We start from the raw sequence: 21,490 nt of genomic DNA on the forward strand, positions 1-21,490 counted from the left end.
ATTTTTGGATGTTGTTTTATGTGCTATTAGTTTGAAAACTTAGTTTTTTGATAGCGGTTGCCGCTAGGGCATCCCTGCCATTTCGTTCCTTGCAATCCGTGTCTGCACGCCGGGGTTTGTCCTAGTTGGGTCAGAGAGAGAGCAGCATATTGTGCCTCCTAATGAGAGACTAATAAGTTTTGAAACCGGTAGAGGTGCTTGCTGCACTCTCTGATTGAACTAGAATATGATGTAACGTGGTAGTTCTTCTAAGGACGACAGACTCAGTAAAACACAAGTTAAAAATAAAGTAAATATATTAAAGATAATTATATACAGTTTAAAACAAATAAAATAAAATATAATTCCATCTTCTGCAAAGGAAAAACAATATTAAATTTTATTACAGTCATTCGATCAAATTGTCCTTTTCATGAGCATTTTCAGTGCGTAACAAATGATAGGAAAAAGGGTAAGTCCGTGATAATACACATTTATGACATTTATTCTAACATGACATTTTAGTTAAATCTGACAGTTGTCACATTTTATTTTCAATTTAGAATAAAAACAAATCAAATGTGTTTCTTGCATTTATAAAATGGTATTTTCTTTGATTTATATAGTCTTATAAATTATACAGATTATATTTGTAATATTATTATCTAATTAAAACAAATATTTATTTTATTATGGCGCCATCTATCGACAACTAGAATAACTAGAATAAATCTTGTAAATGTCTGTAATCACGGACGTGCCTTTTTTTCTGTAACATACAATTTACTGCGTTAGAAAGAAATCGAAAAACTGTGACGCACTGAAAGATGATCATGAGAAAAAGAATAATAGCAACATTAACATAATACGATAAACCATATATACAATAATAATCTCGCTACGTTAAATCAACATAGCCCTATATTCCGATCCGGAGATCATTCCTCGCTACTACCGCCTACTGCGATAACGATCGTGGCAAGACCCCACGTCACTACGGTGGCGTCTACCTAGGCATAGTTCCACCTCACAAACGGTGCATCTTTGCCAAGCCAGCTAAAGCTCGTTCAATACGCGAGCAGCAGCTGTTGAGTCATGGTTAGTTCAATACGCTACCCACGACTCATCTTCTCATTCTCCTGGTTCGCCTTAAATATGCTCTCGCTGCCACTACTCCTTCGATTTCCCCCAGCGGTGCTATGAAGAAGGAATGCGCAAACACTGACACTCCTTCGGTCGTCTATGGTATTGCAGCTCGTCGCTTGCCGAGGTATCATATCGTTACAATGATGCGGCTGTAGTTTCGTGTTGCAACGAAATTGAAAATGGTTATTCATTTTTAAGTAGTTTTCAAGTTATTTGCGTTTTAAAGTAATGGATTCAATAAGATTATGTATTTTAAACACATAATCTTATTGAATGTAGTTTAAAGTACATAATCTTATGGAATCCATTATCTTTAAACGCAAATAACTTGAAAACTACTTACTTTATCGCAATGAGACAAAAGGATGATATTTATGTAAAAAGTAACAATGAATCAAAAAAACATGCTGAAATGATTATTACAACAGTAGCGTAGATTGTGAGGGGAAAAAGGAGCGACAATGAAGTATATATCCCCACAGCACGCCTCTGGTAACAGCGGAAAACTATCTTTTAAGACTAGTTAAAGTACCCTAACATGTGTAAACTGTGTGTCAAGTTTGAACAAAAAATATTAAAAGGTGCTTGAACAATGGGCTAAAATCATTTTAGAATATTTGTAATAAAACACCCTGTGTCTCAGTAAGGAGGAATATTTTATGTAAGTGTTTTGGGTTAAATCTTCGCATTTTGTGTTAAGGTTTCTCCAGTTACAATATTGACAATTGTTAGTGAAACACCCTGTATAACACTTTATTAAAAAATGCACACTTTCTGTACATAATCTAAGCACTTACCTTGCTGGCGTATTCTGAGTTGATCTCTGGAATGCTTCAACGTAGTTTCCAAAGTTGTTATTTGTCTCTCCGAGCTATTGATTAAACTGGTGAGTTTCCTGAATTCGGCCTCTTGCGTATTTTGAATGTTTAATACAGATCTTTTTAAGTCTTTCTCTGGCAAGCCATCACTGAACAGTTTCGCGAAATGATTAGAATGTTTGGTTTTGATCCTATTGATCTGACCTTGTTTTTCCAGTATCATATTACGTTGAGTTTCTATATTTTGCTCAGTCGCGTAGTTCCTTTGCAGAATTCGATTTTCTCGTTCTAATTTGTCAAGATATTGCTCCTTGCTCTCGATTTGGTCTTTTAACTCCTGGATTTCTCGTAGCTTTTTGTTCTCGTCGAAAGAATTTTTTATTTTAGAGAGATCTGATTGAAGGGAGTCAATTTTCCCAGTTACATTCCTCAGCTGTGAATCGGAAGTATCCAATTCTTCCAGTTTACACTGAATTTCCTTCAATTTGGCCGTATTTTCTTTGATAGAACCATTTTTCGAAGCGATCATTTGTTCGGTTTTGGCGTTTTTCTCTCTTAGAGTATCTATTTGCGATTGTAGCTCGTTTTCTTCGGCGTCTTTTTCCTTCTTTAGCTCATTGAATTTACTTCCCAACATTTTTAAAGCATTGTTGAGCTCTCCCAATAACAATTCTTGGTCTTCGTAATCTTCCACTAGGTTTAGTTCCGTGCGTAAGTTGTCTATAAGCTTATTAGTTTCTTCTTTCTTTTTGTTGTACTGGTTTTGCTCCTCTTTCATCTGACCCATTTGAACTTGTTTATGTTGTATGCTGCGATTTACGGAATCTATTTCCTTATTGAGACTTTGAATGCTCATTTCCAACTTTTTGATGGCAGATTCCTCAGACGATTGTTCATCTTTAAACGACGTTATTTTGGATTGAAGTTCTTCATCCGTTCCTTCAAATACATACGATATGTCTTTGAGCAACAACTTCTGCTGGTTCACCAGACCTATAAGTAAATTTACATATAATTCATATTTATGAAATATAGAATACATATTTAATTAGTGGTTTGGGATTGGTAAAAGATATAGCATATTAGGGTCTTTAATTAATGGTTTGAGATTGGTAAAAGATCTTGGAGGTAGTAGGCTACCGGTGCTGATACTGTAATAAAACTTCGCTTGATTTCCATTGTTTCCGACGAAAGAGTCGGATAATGGAGAAAGAAAACTCAGTTTCTACCAACAAATCCTACTCTCACGCCCGCGAAGGCTTTTGCCGCGTAACCACTGATGTAAGGCGTACAAAGGGTGTGGCGTTATGTAGCAGAGGGGGAGGGACTGAAAGGCCAGTTTCTAGCGCCTAAAAACTAGAACCATATTAGACCACTCATCAGCGGTAAAAAACTGTAAAACCGTGGAATTTTGAGAATCAACACCGATATTAAACAAATTTTGGATTTAAGCTCGGTTGATCGTCTTCAAGGAGATCAAACGAATTGCAACAATTGGCGAGCAATAACAATACTTTCTACAGTGAGTAAAGTCAAGACAAGGATGACACTAGAAAGAATGAAAGAAACTATAGACCAGTTGTTAAGACCAAACCAAGCGGGCTTCAGAAGTAATAAAGCATGCACAGATCATATTAACACATTAAGAAACATTGTAGAACAAACAATAGAATGGCAGAGCAAAATCTATATAAATTTCATTGACTTTAGACAAGCCTTTGACCGGATTAACAGAGAAAAAATGTGGGAGATATTAAAGACATATGGAATTCCATTAAAATACATAAGAATTATCAAAATGTTCTATGAAAACTATACCGCACAAATCATGCACAATGGGAAACTCACAGAACCAATCAACATAGACAGTGGAGTCAGACAGGGGTGTATTCTGTCTCCAACCATACTTTTGATCTTAATCGACTGGGTCATGAAGAAGGCAACGAAAAATAAAACAGGAATTAGATGGAATGCTTTCGGCCAGCTTGAAGATCTAGACTTTGCGGATGATATATGTCTGGGGTCCGAAAAAAGACAAAAACAGAAAAGGTGACAAAAGAAGCAAGAAAAATAGGATTAGAGATTAACACAAGAAAAACCAAACTTATGAAGATAAATACGGAAAGAGAAATGGGTATATTAATTAAAGGAGAAGAAGGAGAAAATGTACAGAAGTTTTGCTATCTGAGAAGTATAATTGACGCTAGCGGTGGAATAGAAGAGGAAATTAATGGAAGGATAACTAAAGCCCAAAATGCGTTCTATATGCTGAAGAAAACATGGGAGTCCAATAAATTAACAACCAAAACCAAAATCAGGATATTTAATACAAATGTAAAGAGAATTTTGCTATATGCAGCAGAAACTTGGAAAATAGAGAAAACGATTATACAAAAGGTTCAAACATTTGTAAATAGATGCCTTAGACGAATATTGCAAATATATATATTGGCCAAATCGGATAAGTAACAAGGAACTTTGGAGATGAACTAATCAAGAGCCGATAGCCAAAACGATAAATAGACGCAAATGGAAGTTGGACACACATTAAGGAAAAATGAAGAGGATATAACCAAACAAGCCCTGGATTACCAACCAACTGGAAAAAGAAAACAAGGCAGACCAATGACATCCTGGAAAAGAAATATTACCAGAGAGCTAGAAGACAATGGATTAACATGGAAAGAGGTGGAAGCCCTGACCAGAAACAGAGATGAATGGAGGGGGACTGTAGATGCCCTATGTTCCAAATGGAATCAAGAGTAGTAAAGTAAGTAAGTGATCGTCTTCAAAATCTACCCTATGCAGAACCGGGCTTTTGCCCTGGGGGCCAAAACAACCCCATCTAGGGGATGCAAATTTTTTCAATCAAAATAACTGTGGAAGTCGATAGATTGACCAATTCTGAGTAAATTTTGTTCTTTAATTTTTTTTGTAAAGTTGATACTTTCAAGTTATTAGCGATTGAAACTAGGCATTTTTCATTGAAAAAACTCACGTTTTATAACCGTTTTTCATGAATAACTTAAAAAAAAATTTAGTTTTATAGAAAAAATTATTAAAAACAAAATTCTAGCTAATAAAAAAAACAAAGGTATTCGCGTCGGAAAGACCTATGTAAACCCAATAACGACTGAGTTATTGCTCTTTAAAGGATGGTTATTTTCGAAGAACCTCGAAATGGACAACCTTCAATCTCAAATAACTTGAATGTGGTGCAATTTATCGGGAAAACTAAACAGATGTATTTTAAAGTTCATTAAAAAACCTTTCAAATGAGCTCTGATATAAATAAAGTTAATTTCAAGTGGAAAGCTAATCATTTATATTAGGATTGTCATAACAAGGGTTTAATTGTTACATTTAAAAAAAAAAAGTAGAGGAAGATCTTCAGCACGATGGTCGGACCAAATAAAGAACGTGACTGTTTACTCATTCTCCGAAGCAAAATGGAGAGAGAGTGTGTCTTTAATTAACCGGTTCCAATATTCAAATTTTAATAAAGCAGTGTGTATGAGATATTGAAATTTTTTATTTATTGAAAAGTCCGTTTTTTGGTAAAGCTTTTCCAGATAATATAATTTTCAGGAGAAAATCATAAAGTGGAAACTAAAGAAGAAAATCCTTACCTTTCTTTTCTTCTTCCTTTCCAGAAAGTTTTCTTTGAAGTGCACCCAGCGATTCCTCCAGTTCCAAAATTTTTTTCATTCTTTCATTTAAGGGTTTCATTTCGTTAATCTTCTCTTCTATGCTATTTTTAATTTGCTTTAATTTATCCTTCTTATCCTCGAGTTTGCCTCGTTTCTTGTCCACCTCTACTTTCTTGTCCTTCCTTACTTCTGCTACCTTTTCACCCATTTTTACATGTACCTGTGCCCCAACAGATTAGTTATTTTAATAAAAATTGAGAAAGATGTAAGGAACATAAAATGTGTAGAACATGGTTCATGACATCTCGTAAAGCGACATTTCGTAACCCCACAAATGGTAACGAACAATTCATAACGCCATCAATTCGTAACGGCGACACTTCGTAACTATACAATTTTGTAACGGTATAACTCGTAACGCCAACATTTATTTTTTTTTAGCAAATACAGTCGTATTAGTATTCCTACTGAATTTATACAATAACGCATTTTGCTTACAAACATTTTATATTAAAGTAATGGTACTTTTTAAAAGATCACTTCTTTTTAAATATATTTCATACATATTTTTGCATATATTCTTGTTAATATGGCAACTAAAGAATTTGTTTTTAATTTTATATCTTGAATTACCACTTGGGAACCTGGGAGCGGTCGAGCCCTTAGAAAAAAATTAACATTTTGTTGGGAAGAGGAAGAATGTAGTAATGCGTAGGTATTTTTTTATTATTTTTTTTAATTTGTTTATTTTTTATTATTTTTTGTGGAATTTATGGCTTTGGTGAGAACCAATTAGCTTTAAAATTGTTAATAGATATTTTTAATATTACAAGTAAATAAAAATATTATAAAATAAAAATTTCTTTTAAATTCGTATATATTACGCACATCGGCGTACGTTTCAGTTTATGTTTTGACTTAATTTGTTTGAAAATGAATCGTGACGCATGGGAAAAGTTATAGCGGACGAACTATACTATAATAATTCAAACAATTTACAGTACTAGATTATATTATTTATTTGAGACAAAATTTTAAAAATATATTTCTCCACAAAATACGAAATGTGTTAAAAATGTATATCCTGATGGTGGTTCGTTAAATTCATAAACGTAATTATTTTAATTGTAGCTGCAATAAAAGTTGTTTACACGTTAACAAAAATAAACAGAATAATAGGGAACTTGTATAAAATTATAAATTGAAAAAATGCTATAAATCATAAGAGAACATGATTTAAAATATAAAAAAGTTGTTAAACTCTGCTTGATTTTGTGCAATTGATTCACCTTCTCGTTGATTTCTTGAACAAAATATGCTGTTCTGTTATTTCATTTGGTTTTGGACATAAATGTTGTTTTAACAACCCGATTAATTCACAATACTTCTTGACAGATGGTAAACCTGGTGCTGTAAGTGTTGTTAAAGTTAAATACATCTTAGGTCCCAAACAATTGAAAAGAATTTGTACACTTTTTTGATCGTTTTTAGGTGTATTATCAGTTACTTTACGTAAGGCAAAGAAATTTTCTAAACGTTGTAAATAAGCCTCAAAGTTTTCATTTAACTCGTCATATGGTTGCAAGGACATTCCTTTGATATCCACTTGATCGTTGCTGGATCTTCCCATAATTTGCCTTGTAATGCATGTTTTGTTGTTGAATTTGCCTGTTTTTTAATGTATTTACTATTTCGGCAAGTTGTAGTATAGTTGGGACAATCTATAGAAAATATGTTTTAAGTGGTAAATAACATTATCAAAATATAATATAGGGTATTAGCCCGGCACGAAGACAATGACTCCTGACCGTGAATTATAAACGTGATGTTTACATATTATGTCGGGTATAAAAATGCAGTATAGATGAACTTATGGGGAGAGTTATTATTAGATACTTGATATGTACAAATGTAGTGGTATAAGTAATGAGTTGTATTTGTAAACAATTATGGTTAAATCACCGTTTATACGATGTAAATATAATGTTAGTAGAACAACAGACTTTTAATTAATATGGACCAGAAAGACGTTATGGAACATATTTATGACAAAGTACTGCTTCCATCGTGAGTTCTCTTTATCGTCGTCGCCAATTATATTGCGTTTTTGTATGTAATTTAATATGAATAATAATTATTGTTCAAAATATTTTACAAGAGATTATGTGTAACAATGAATAATAACTGACATAACAATTTCTGAAAAATCAAAACAAAATTTCCATAAGAACACTAATAAAATATTTAAATAAAATGATATTGAACAGAAACTGAACATTATGTAATAAAAAAAATGTGCAAAGCCCTATTCAATTTTGAGGTTACGAATTATACCGTTACAATTTGTCGGCGTTACGAATTGACGGCGTTATGAATTGTCCGTTACTATTTGTGGGGTTACGAACTGTCGCGTTACGACATGTGTTATCACGGTAGAAAATACAGAAAATCTAAAGACTCCACATAATTTATTTTTGTTTATCAAATGTGATAGAAATTATTGGAAGGACAACTTATACAATAATATCAGAAGCTAGATTTAAGGGGAGGGTATGGTTTGAAATCAACATTTCAAGCACATTTTTATGATTTTTTTTTTAAGTTATACTTCTTTAGGCGCGTTTGGGAGTAAATGTATATGTGCGCGAATTCATCAGAAGTCTTGGTCCTGGGCGCAGCTCAAACGTTATACGTGCTTTGATTGGGTATTAAAATGACCTGTCAATAATTGTTCAATGTGGAGGTTATGGGTAAACAAATGTTGTGTATATTAGTTTTTATTATTGCGAGGACAAAGACAAAAGCAAGTTTATAATTATTGTAGTGACTTTTTAAATAGTTTTTAAAAGCAACAGGTACGTAATTGTAAATGTTTCAGTATTGTAATAAAAAATTACATACCTATTTGGAAAATGTATAATGTACCTAGCTAGTAGGTAATGCTTTGATTTATATAATTTGAGTATCAACAAAATTTCCACCAATCTAATAATAATGTTTTTTAGTCTATGTTTTGTTGCATTTTAATTACTTTAATTCCACAAAAATCAAACTAATTTGATTAAACTAAGAGAATAAGCAACTGTCAAAAAAGTTTTCAAAACTTTCACTTGGTGTATCTTCCCACATCACTCATATGTCTCGGTAGCTAAATTGTGCGTGCGTTGATTTCAAAATCTAACAACCTGATATACGCAGGTTCGATCCCCAATGCAAATTTTTATTTTATTAAGATTTTATGATTGTAAGTATATTTATTATATATTTTTTCAGAAAATACGTATTTAGTTAAAATTTTTGCCAACAATTATTGTTCAGAAATCATTTCTTTGTTTCATTTTTTAATGTGTTTGCGTGTGTTTTATTCTCTTTTTTTTTGTTTAATTTTTGGTATTGTTTTAATAAAAAATTTTGGAAAGTAGTAAGTATTAACATTAGTTTAATATTTAAATAAAATATAAATAAACTGTCTAAAGTATATTGATTTTGTTGAAATCATATAATACAGTTGAGTCCGGGAATCTTTACCCGTGAGTCATCATTTAAAGCATACGGAATAAGTCGATAATAAGTCGAAAATTGAAATTTATTAAACGCAACAGCAAGTGACAGTAAGTGACTTGCTGTTGCGTTTAGTAAATTTCAATTTCTGACTTATCATCGACTTATTTCGTATGCTTTAAATGATGATGCACGGGTAAAGATTCCCGGACTCAACTGTAGAAGTATAACTTTTTACGTGCGTACAAAGTACACACACATTTTTTTTTTAAATTGTGGTACAACTATTTTATTTTTAAATTAAATATAAGCACATTAAGTACAATTCAAAGAATGTTCAAAAAAAAATTGCAAGGAAAAATATTGAAAAATAAGCCAACAGTGGCCAATTTTTACAGACACTTACAAAAAAAATTAGATTTTGCGGTGGACATCCGATTTCGTCACAGGATCATATGAAATAAATAATTCTTAAAGATTTTATTAGCTTATGAGTTTTTTGAGGTAACACTGTCGAATGTTTTTTTTATTTGTAACGATTTTTAAGTTCTTTGTATCACTCGGGAAGTCAAAAAAGCGAAATTATTTGTAGCAAAAGGGTAAAAATCAACATAATCGATGGAAAAAAAAACAGGAAAAATACCCGGTTCGAAATGGAAAAATTCATGTTTGTTATTTATTTAATGTAATATACCAATAATGTTATCATTAAGTACAAAATAATCATCAATAATCTTACAAAGAGAATAAGTTTTTGCTGCAAAGACATCCATAAAGCTGCATATTTTGTGGATTCCCGATTTAGAGGAGAGCTTCAATTGTATGGAAGTTTTTCAGCAAATTACAGTTCATCTCAATCTACATCAGCAATGTATAAATCGAAAACAGGAAGTTTATGGGAAGTTGTAGAAAAAATAGACTGCCAACCATTAGTGTGGTGACAAAGTCTTTGCACTAATCAGCCCTTGCGACCTGTTGCAGTACATTTGCTTCAGTTGGTATTAACTTACTCTGGATGTGAAAGAAATTGGTCATCATTTAAGCACATACATTTAAAAAAGAGACTTACAAATCCCCGAATAGAAAAACTTGTTGTAATGCGCAGTAACATGTATATTTCGGATCGAAATGTTGCAGAAAAAAAAATGACACTGGAGATTGCGAATACTACATAAATATAAAAGCTACATCACTCGAAGTGGAATTTGGTGAAGGTGAAGACTTATTATATGCAACTAATGATTATGAAGAGAATGAGACTTCTGACGATGGCGATGCCGAATCTGAAAGTAAAATTTCTGATGTAGAGGAAAATTCAGATTAAAAAGTATTGATTTAGAAACAGTATTTTATTTTGTTTTTAAGTTAATGCAATTATTGGTTTTATTTTGTTTTAATGAAAATAATATATATTTCGTTATATTTGTTTTGTTTATACGAATATTGATAATTTTATTTTTAATTATCTGTGAGAATATATATTTTCCACCTACCTCTACCGAAAGTATACTTTTCCGGACCTGATTGTAGGGACCAAAGTTGTACTTTTCCTCCCTAGGGAGGAAAAGTAAAAGTGACGTCATGGTATTTCATTCATGAAATATAACTTATTGACGCCCTGTACAATATCTATTTTCTATTACGTAAGTATCTATACATTTAACGTTTATTTATAAAACACTCTGTATTTTGCAGAATGGTAAAAAACAGTAAATTGTTATTTTGATTTAACAATGTTTACATTAATAATTTGACTTATACTTTAACAGTTGACAGTTATATTGTACTTACTTGTTAGTTTTAGTTTTAATAAATTTTGTTGGTTAGTTACATAAATAAAGTAAAAATGAAAAAATGACTTGTTATTAATTTGAGGAAGGTGGAAAAACCATATGTATAACATGGGAGTAAAGTGCCTTTTCCTCCCTTGAATGATTACTGCCCTCCGCTACAACTTCATTCTCGGGAAGAAAAGTAGCACTTTCCTCCCTTGTTAGACAAATAGCTATTCTTATTGTTTAATTTTTATTTTCTACATCACTCTTTCAATAATAACCTTATTTCATTGGAAATCGGGTAATTAAGTTCATTATTGAATTTTTCCAAGTTTTGGTTTTTTCCCCACCACCTTCAGAAAAAAAAAAACGAAAAAAACCAACGGTTTTTTTGAAAAAAAAACCGGTTTTTTCCGGACTGTTAAAACACTAGTTACAATGTCCACCGCCTTTGAAAGAGAAGTTTTGAGAAAAATGCGTTTAAAGTTTTGACAACTTTTATTTTCAATTTCTTTTTGTCTGTCAAGTCGTAAAGTGATACACACGGGGATATGTTTTTTGAATCGCGAAGTAATCTACAGAAGAGAAGGGGAACAGTTGTTGAACATTTCTCACTACCCCCAAGCGTGCTGGCGCGAAACCGCGGCAAAGCGAGTCGAAGGTAGGGATATGCAACATTAGGGTGGTGCGAAAAAAGTCAAGTTGATAATGTCGTGTCGCTATATTGCGGAAAAGTTGCGATTGGTAATTACAAGAAAAACAAAACAAAAATTATTCAAATCGGACTTTATCTTCCGATCCCGCAACGGGCCGAAAGATTATGAAAAAAATGAAATTTTACCTTTTTTTCAACAAATTTTATTTATCCTCCATGTACGTTTTATTGATCGCTATAGTAAAATTTATTTACAGTTTACATGGTTGAGTAATAAAAAAAAATAGTTTTACGCATTTAACAATCCCGCAAGGTCAATCGAAATCTATAAAAAATTGAAATTTTTGATGATTTTGATAAATTAAAAAACATTTAGTTATCTCATTTTTCTGTTACATTGTACAGCTCTTCGCTTGTTTAGATATTGTATGACAATATTTAAATAACCCAGAACTCACAACGAGAAGGTGGTTGCAGTTCTAGCTCCTCCTACACCCTTTTCTCCAACCAACCAATGAGTGTGTGTTTTTTACATTATTTACATAATGTACAGTTGAGTACCCGTGTCTTTACCCGTGCGTCATCATTTAAAGCATACGAAATAAGTCGGGAATTTACTAAACGCAACAGTAAGTGACAGAAAGTGGGAATTATTCCGATCACGGGTTATATTATAAAATTTGACGTTATCAAATAAATAGAATGTCAAATTTAAGTTCTGCTTTAAAATTTTGGTGCATAATTACAGCTACATTTGGAGTAGCTTAATAAATTCTTTTAAATAAATAAACAATTTATAAAAAAACTCGATGTCATATTTTCTTTTTGTTATTTTATTCACTTTGGCGGAACATTAAACACAAGCATTCCTTAACATTAGGCAATCCAAACCACGTGACCTCTGGTTGGCACACAAACTAACAAAGAGGTTATGTTTGTATCTATTTTTCAATGATTTTTCATTGCTTATGGTCGTATTTTGTCTATTTTAGATTCATTTGGATTTCGTTTCCTGTTTTTGTGAACTTTATAAACTTTACCACAATGCAAAGTGATTATTTAAAGAAATTATTATTGGAAACTCCAGATGTTGCGAGAAAGGTAGGCGAAACAATTTTTATTTACTGTTCATTTTGGCCCGATATTTATCAATAATGATGAATTTTACAAGCAATAAAATTATTTTTTTTATTGTTTTAGATATTTATTGAAGCTGAAAATAATTGGGGATTTAGATCCATACGCAATTCAGTCAGAATTGGATTTTACAGTAAAGTGCAGTCCATCAAGTTACTATTATAGATATTTATACATATCTGGTGGAGTCTCACAGTTGCTACTCTAAGAAGCAGATGAAAGCATACAAAAGCCTTCAGGCACATAAATATTTTACAGCTGGATTTGTTTTGAATGGAGTAAAAATTGTTAATGATTTCCTGATTTCCATATTATTGTTGGAAAGGTATGCCTTTATTTTATTTATTCACCATTAAGAAATATATGGATAACAGTATTAGTGTCTTTTGGATAAATTGGTTCTAAATATTAGATTTATTTACGTTTATATATCTGTATGAAACCAGACATATCGTCGTCCTAATCTGTAAACTGCGAACTCCATAATTCTCTGAAAATGATTTATTACTGCCATCTATTTGAATTACTGTCATGATTGTTGTAAAATTATATTATATGAATGTCTGATTTTAAATAAAATATTCTCAATCATTGTAAAGAACGCAAATACTCTAATAAAAATAAATTTTTGTAGTTGAAGAATTTCCAAAAAAAAAATAAAATATTTTTTTTAGGTGAAGCATTTCCAAAAAGCTAATGCTAAACGACTAAATGCTTGGGTGGGGTGATAGCCAGTTCTGATGACATAGCAAATGCACATTGTATGCATATGGCCGGTAATAGTGAAGTCTGCAGCCATATTGCAGCAATCCTATTTTTAGCTGAGTATGCCCAGGGCAAGACAGACGAAGAAGAACCCAATGCATGTACATATGTTACAGCTACATGGTTTGGAGATAGCAACATATGCATTCTCTGATGAAAAACTAATGAGTTTTGAAACTGTTCGGTCAGAGTGCTTGTTGCGCTCACTAAACGAACTGAAATATAAGATGGCTTTGGCATTGTGTTGCAGTGATATGAAAATGGTTATTCATTTTTAATTACATATAATGTACTTCTTCATCATGAGTAATTATGTATTGGTCTTTTAAATGTGTATTTATTTTTGTAATTAGTATCAACTTGTAATGATAATATGCATTTATCGTTTAAGGTATGACTATGTTTTGACTCTAAAATAAATAAAATCAATGGAAAAATCCCAATAGTTGGCTGTATACCATAGTTTAAAAACCTATACAGAAGTAAAAACTTCAAATTGTATTTTGGTATAAAATAGTTTATTTAAAACTTCTAAAAGTCATCCACATGGATTGCAAAACGTTTTCGTTCTGAACAGAACATCTTCAGTGCATTCCGCAAAGTAGTTGTAACTAGCACACCAATGAAGGTGGTAACTTCAAAATATATGGCTTACATTATACCTTATGATAAAATATTATGACTACAAGTCGATGTTACTAGATTAAAATATGTATGTGCCTAAAGAGCAACATGCTTCCCTGCTCGAAAAAACTAGGTACTTGCCATTTGAATTAGCACAGACCAACTTAAGCACAGACCAACTAAAATAAATGTTTTAAAAATCGAATCCTGCCTCTTTCTGTTAGTAACTACCCATGGATATCACAAATTGTGCTTACTGATAGGTTTGTTCGTAGAATGATCAGCAACTCTTGCCAACCATCAGACACATGCGCATTCGTAGTCTATGAATGCTAACTATTAACTGCATAACGCTAACTGTTAACTGCTCATGCATCTGATGGTTGGCAGCAGTTGCTAATCGTTTGTGTCGTACTACGAACAAACCTATTAGGTCTGGATCCCGTGTACCAAAAAAATTGATTAATAGCAAGCTGAAAATTTGTTAATACCTTAACGGTGTCCAGTTGGACAAACTTTGATGTATTGTGACACTGGAACAGGGGTAGTTTTAATTGTGAAACAGTTTGGAAACTCAGATTACGAAAACATCCCATATATTTTGTCGGACAGAACATCCAATTGATCTGTTACCCTTTCATTAAATTCTCATGCAAATATCAGACTGCTATTACTAACCAACATGATTCCTGTAGTTTGACATGGTCTTCGTGTTCTACTCATTAAAATGCCCAGTTGGTGATTTTTTCACCAGTCTGATTTTTGCATGAGAGTTTAATGAATTGGTATCAAATCAATTGGAAGTTTTATCTGACAAATTACATAAACATTTTCGTAGTTTGACGTTCCAAATTTTTAACCTGTTCCACAGTTAAAACTTCCAGTGTTTCCATACATCAAAGTTTATCGGACTAGACACCGTTAAGCTATTAATACATTTTCAGCTTGCTATTAATCAACTTTTTTTTGGTACGCGGGATCCAGGTCTATATGGAATAAATAAATAACAAAACAAATTCCCTGTCAAAACTGCATTTATTTTGAATAGAATGAAAAACAAAATAATATTGTTTTAACAAAATAGGGGATAAAAATGTTAAAATTTAGTATTAATAAAGTTTGTCACATTGGCCTAAAATGAATGTCACTAGTTACGTTAGTGTCACATATAAATAATTGTAATAATATTAATAAAAACCATAATTCCTAGCATGAGTGCATCCTGTTTTTTGATAATTTAGTTAGGCGAGGAAACATAAATGAGTTTCTAATAGGGCTTTTCATCGATTGTCATTTGTTTCGAGCTTCTGTTAGATGTTGTATAATCCGTGTATAATATTACTATACACGGATTATACGACATATGACAGAAGCTCAAAACAAATTACTGTGAATGAAAAGCCCTACAGAGGGAACACGAAAAAAATTAACATTATCCGATCAGCTCGACTTCCACAGTTCACTACTATACAAGTTACAGGCATGTTTTCAGCACTTAAAATCGCCAAAAACGAAAAGTTTATAAAATAATCAATCTAATGAATGTCTTTAAATACTATATTAAGCTCAAAACCACGACACAAAACAAATTAAAATTAACATTATTCTGATCAGTTGGACTTCCACAGTTCACTACTATACAAGTCACAGGCATGTTGTCAGCACTCAAAATTACCCAAAAAAAAACGTAAAGTTTATAAAATAATTAATCTAATGAATGTCTTTAAATACTATATTAGCTCAAAATCAGGACAAAAACAAATTAAAATTAACATCATCCCGATCAGTTGGACTTCCACAGTTCACTACTATACAAGTCACAGGCATGTTGTCAGCACTAAAAATCACCAAAAACGTAAAGTTTATAAAATAATTAATCTAATGAATGTCTTTAAATACACTACCTCAAAATCACGACAAAAAACAAATAAGAAAAATCAATAATTACATTGAGTTTAGGTTAAGAACAGTTTTGTGTGCCAACCAAAGATCACGTGGTCTATCTTTGACAGGTCGATGGATTGCCTAATTGTCAACAATGAGGTTATTTGTACGTTGTCAAAATGTATCGTAAAATAACATAAACTAATTATAAAATTTCTAACTCCAATATAATATTAGCTGTGAAAACAACTGTTTGTATACTATGAAAAACTTCTTCTTCTCGTTGTCCTTATGCCCTATAAGAGCGTCAGACTTTGGTATCACCTATCCATCTTTTACCCATTTCTTCCACGCCTTCCGGTCTCCTGCCATTTTCTTCATCTGTTGCACTGTTTTCCCTTTATTTGTCCCGATTTCCTCGATTTGTTCCATCCACCCCTTTCTAGGTCTGCCCCTTCTTCTTTTCCCGTGTCTTTTGGCATCGGTCACCTTCTTTACTAGTCTGTTCTCGTTCATCCTAGTTATATGTCCAAACCAATTCAGTTTTCTTTTTTCAATTTTTTTCTCTATTGGTTCCTGACATTTCTTTTCATCTGTTTGTGTCCAGCTTTTAAACGCCAACTTTGTATTGTGATTTGGTGGTAAAATCTGGCAACATAGACCTTGATTGCCCTGTGTTGTGTTGCCTGATGAATCCATCTCTTGATTGGACCCACATACATTAGACGATGCTCCCGTGACCAACTTTAAGCACCACTCGACAGCTTGCGTGTGGCAGGAATAGTTTTGTACATTCCAATCTGGCATGTCGCCTGATGTAATCCAGGAACATATAACTTCATTTGAAACTCTTCGAAAAACTGATAGATAGTTTTGCAACACTGCAGTCTATAATTTCTGTGTAGTCCTGTACTTCAAAATTTCAAGTATTAGGGAGAAAGGAAACACATTAGAAAGCTAGGGCTAAGGAGAGTGTTAAAAACCGGGCAGACTAAAGCCAATGGCAACAGTTCATCCCCCTACTTGAAATTTTGAAGTACAGGACGACACTGAAATAATAGACTGGAATGTTGCAAAACTATCTTCTCCACCAGTTCTTCGAAGAGTTTCAAATGAAGATCTAAGTTCCTGCATTACATCAGGCGACATGCCAGACTGGAATGTGGAATGTACAAAACTATCCCTGCCACACGCAAGCTGTCGAGCGGTGGTAAAGATGGTCACGGAAGCATCGTCTAATGTATGTGGGTCCCAATCAAAAGATGGATTCGTCGGGGCAATCAAGGTACATGCTGCCAGATTTTACTACAAAGTTGGCGTTTAAAAGCTGGACACAAACAGATGAAAAGAAATGTACATGTAAATAAGGCAAAAAAACACTCACTGGTTGTTGGAGAGAAGGATGTGGGAGGAGCTATAAGTGCAACCACCTCCTCGTTGTGAGTTCTGGTTTGTTTAAATATTGTCATACAATATCTAAACAAGCGAAGAGCTGCACAATGTAACAGAAAAATGAGATAACTAAATGTTTTTTAATTTATCAAGATCATCAAGACTTTCAAATTTTTATAGATTTTGGTCGAACTTGTGGGATCGGCAGATATTCGTTAAATGCGTAAAACTATTTTTTTTATTAAACCGTGCAAACTAAATAAATTTTACTATAGGGATACATAAAACTTACATGGAAGATAAATAAAAATTTTTTAACAAAAGGTAAAATTTCAGTTTTTTCATAATCTTTAGGCACGTTGCGGGATCGGAAGCTAAAGTCCTATTTGAATAGTTTTTTTTTTTGTTTTTCTTGTAATTACCAATTATCAACTTGACTTTTTTCGCACCACCCCATTCAACATGCTGTATCTCTGGTAATTCTACTCCGATCAATCTGAAATTTTCAGAGAGTATTCTTGTGGTTATGCATTTTCATTTACAATAATAAAAAAAAATTAAAAATCAACTTACATGTTGCTCTTTTATTTGCTTGCGAATTTGATCAATACATTTATTGTATTTGACAGCATCAAAAATTTCATCAAACTTTTCTTTAAGCTTTTTAGGTTCATCCAAAGGCCATAATGAGTTTTCTTGGTGACAGAAGAGGACATTATTAAATATTGACTTGGAGACATTGATGGAAGAGCAACAGAAACCGTCAACATCAATACAACGCCCACTTATATCTTGGACATCTGATGGATCTTCTTTTGGTCTCTTGCGAATGGTAGGAGGAAACTTTTTAAAAGTGAGGTCACCTTTAGTATTCAATTGGACCTGCAAAATAAATTGCATTATCAATTTGAACAATATATTATTTCTTATGTTTATTTAAATGAGATGTAGTTATTAAATAGACTGACTATGTAACACAACATCATTATCATCATCCGGATGATATATTAATCGCAGATAACTTACAGGTTACAGTTTCTATGATACATTCGCTCAAAATTCTATCTGAGAGAGCAGGATTAAAAATAAACTTTCAGAAAACTGTTAGAATATACAACTTTATAAGTGGAGGTTGCCCCATTATTTATGTATTGACAGTATACATTGTACCTATATATTAATATATTGAATAATAATTTTCTAAAAATCGAATTTGGACACTATTTTTGCAATAATTAGGCAACAAATTAACAAAAATGACTTAACAAACTCTTATTTTATAGGATTTTCTATATTCCGTCTCACATTGACGTTACAGTATAAGGAACATTGGCAATGCAGTCCTTATAAGAGTTTTTAGCGCTGTGATGCCGATTTTATCAAAAAGAATTTGTAATCGAACATTAGAGAGATTAAATTAAAAATGTTTTAGAAAGACAATTTACAATTTTAGAATTCGTATGCGTTTAAGTTTATTTGATATACTATAGTTATTACGCATATAAATCCTAAAATTGTAGATTGTCTTTCTAAAACAGTTTTAATTTAATCTCTCTAATGTTCGATTACAAATTATTTTTGATAAAATCGGCGTCACCGCGCTAAAAACTCTTATAAGGACTGCATTGCCTACGTTCCCTATACTGTAAAGCCAAGGTGGGACGTACTACAGGCTTTTTAGTAAAATTATGTCACTTTTCCATATAATTTACGTCTTCACCTTTAGTATTTAAAATCAAATAATGATCTTACATCATTTATAAGTAAAAAATGACATTATCTTTTGCATACTATGTTTATTACATATTGTCATCACTCGCTCGGGAAATATGCAAAATGCATATTAAGTGCATATTTGCATATTTTGGATAAATTGTATAAATGCATAAATATGCACTTTATTAAAATTGCATATTTTAAGATATATCACAATATGGACAAACATCAGAGGACACAAGTAATGCAATTTAGCGAGGTAGGTAAAAATATCCCTCGGAAATACCCCTTACTGGTATTAGCATATTAGTTTCCGTTAAGGAGTTGCAAAAAACGAACAGTGTAACTATTTGTAGATTTGGAAATTAATGTCTGAGTAACATTTTTTTTACTCAACCGATCCTAACAGAAAAATTTTTGATATTGTTAAGTGATACTGCGCCATATGTATATGACCAAGGTTGGACAACATTTAACCCTTTGACTGCGGGAACCGCATATTTGCGTAATTTCAGGAGTGCACGAGATGTGCGGGAAACGCATTTATGCGACAGGGCTAACCGCTTCGCTGCGGTTAGCGATTATTTGCGGATAGACGAAAAATAACGTAAACAAAATATAAAATATAATGTCATCAGATGTTTTCTTATGAATGGGTGTGAACTGCCCACCTAAAGTGCCTCGAGCGGGATGAGTAGGAGGGGTAACTGAGAAGGTGTTTAGTATTGCGAATGCGTTAGTACCGTAAAGTGAAATTGTCGCTAATTATTACGTTTTGTTTGAGATAAAAAATGCTGGTAATAACTATTACATCATGCCGCTGCCACCAAAAAGGGGTAAACATTATTCGATGGCGGAATTGGAAGAACCATAAGAACAAATGAACCCTATCATTTGTTTTACTACATTATTTATTATATAAACTGCGCGTCATAGAAAACGGGCACCCTAAAAAATGGGTCATTTTTGATGTGGCGTATCTCCTTAACCTGTTATAGCCTAGTATAGCCTTATTCTTTGTCAATAACCCTGTAATAACATTTTTGCTAAACAGGTAAATTTTCATTGTATACCGGGTGTACGAATCAAACTGTGTTTTTTCTCAAAGTTCGCAACACCCTGTGGAATATTCTAGCCTTTATAAAATACTGAAATTAAATCCCGACTATAGCCTCAGGTTTTCTGAACATTCTGTTTTTTGATTCATTCTCTTATGTTGGATAATACAAAAGTTATGTACTTTAACAACTAGTCATGTTTTTCATCAGTATAGGTTGTTTGTAAATAAGTGCGACAAACTTTAAGGGGCAATTCTGCATGAAAAAATAATGACCGTTTGCTTTATAAACTTATATCCGCAAATGCTTCGTTTACGAGATACGGGACGTTGAATTTTTTTTACAAACTGACGATTTATTTTATTGCCCTAAAACCGGTTGAGATATGCAAATGAAATTTAGTAGGTTGTAAGAGATAGTTATTGCGAATTTTTTGACTTGCAATCAAGAATTTTATATTCACTATTGGCGTGCATACGGGTAATATGACCGATCATATTACCCGTATGCACGCCAATGGTGAATATAAAATTCTTAATTGTATGTCAAAAAATGTGCAATAATTACGTCTTAAAACCCACCAAATTTCATTTGTATTATATCTTAACCGGTTTTAAAGCAATAAATAAATCGTCAGTTTGTAAGAAAAAATTTAACATCCCATATCTCGCAAACGAAGCATTTGCGGACATACGATTATAAAGCAAACTGTCATTATTTTTTAATGCAGAATTGCCCCTTAAAGTTTGTCGCACTTGTTTAGAAAGACCCTGTACTTAAAAAGAACATGGCTAATTGTTATAGTACCTAACTTTTGTATTATCCAACATAAGCGAATGAATAAAAAAACAGAATGTTGAGAAAACTTGTGGCTATAGTTGCGTTTTAATTTCAGTATTTTATAAATGCTAGGATATTTCACAGGGTGTTGCGAACTTTGAGAAAAAAACACAATTTGATTCCTACACCCGGTATACAATGAAAATTTACCTGTTTAGCAAAAATATTATTACAGGGATATTGAAAAAGAATAAGGCTATAATATATTCAAAAAATCACTTAAATCGGACAACAGGTTTAGGAGATACGCAACCTCAAAAATTATCAATTTTTTAGGGTGCCCGTTTTCTATGACGCGCAGTATATATTATAATAGTTCTAGAATTGGCAATAAATAGTTGAAATAAAATAATAAAGTAAAACAAATGATAGAATTCCAACAATTAAGTCAACTGTAACCTAAAAGCCAAAAATATTTGCTTCACTGCGGGAGACGTCTATTAGCGCCGCAGTGACGAGATGCAAATACTCTCAGTAGCTCCGCAGCGAAATGGTTAAATAGTTATTTTCCTAACTAGTGCGGAAAGTGATACTTTCACTTTCGAACGAA

The 21,490-nt window shown here is 32.5% G+C and overlaps 1 protein-coding gene and 1 long non-coding RNA gene across 3 annotated transcripts in view; one reads left to right on the forward strand and one right to left on the reverse strand.

The window, feature by feature from the left end:
- LOC114338423 (DNA repair protein RAD50) overlaps nt 1-21,490 on the reverse strand; it is an 87,527-nt gene that overhangs the window by 45,468 nt on the left and 20,569 nt on the right. For both annotated transcript variants that reach the window (XM_028289023.2, XM_050644096.1), the window contains exons 3-5: nt 17,900-18,208; nt 5,573-5,813; nt 1,923-2,936 (exon numbers count right to left, since the gene is read on the reverse strand). In XM_028289023.2, the coding sequence (XP_028144824.1) occupies nt 1,923-2,936; nt 5,573-5,813; nt 17,900-18,208 (1,564 nt within the window). The remainder of the gene's footprint in view (nt 1-1,922; nt 2,937-5,572; nt 5,814-17,899; nt 18,209-21,490) is intronic.
- LOC114336443 (uncharacterized) lies at nt 12,882-13,522 on the forward strand. Its single transcript, XR_003653420.2, has 2 exons — nt 12,882-12,986; nt 13,336-13,522. It is a non-coding gene; the product is annotated as an uncharacterized LOC114336443 (long non-coding RNA).

Source organism: Diabrotica virgifera, chromosome 2 (assembly GCF_917563875.1).
Source record: "Diabrotica virgifera virgifera chromosome 2, PGI_DIABVI_V3a".
Lineage (NCBI taxonomy): Eukaryota > Metazoa > Arthropoda > Insecta > Coleoptera > Chrysomelidae > Diabrotica > Diabrotica virgifera.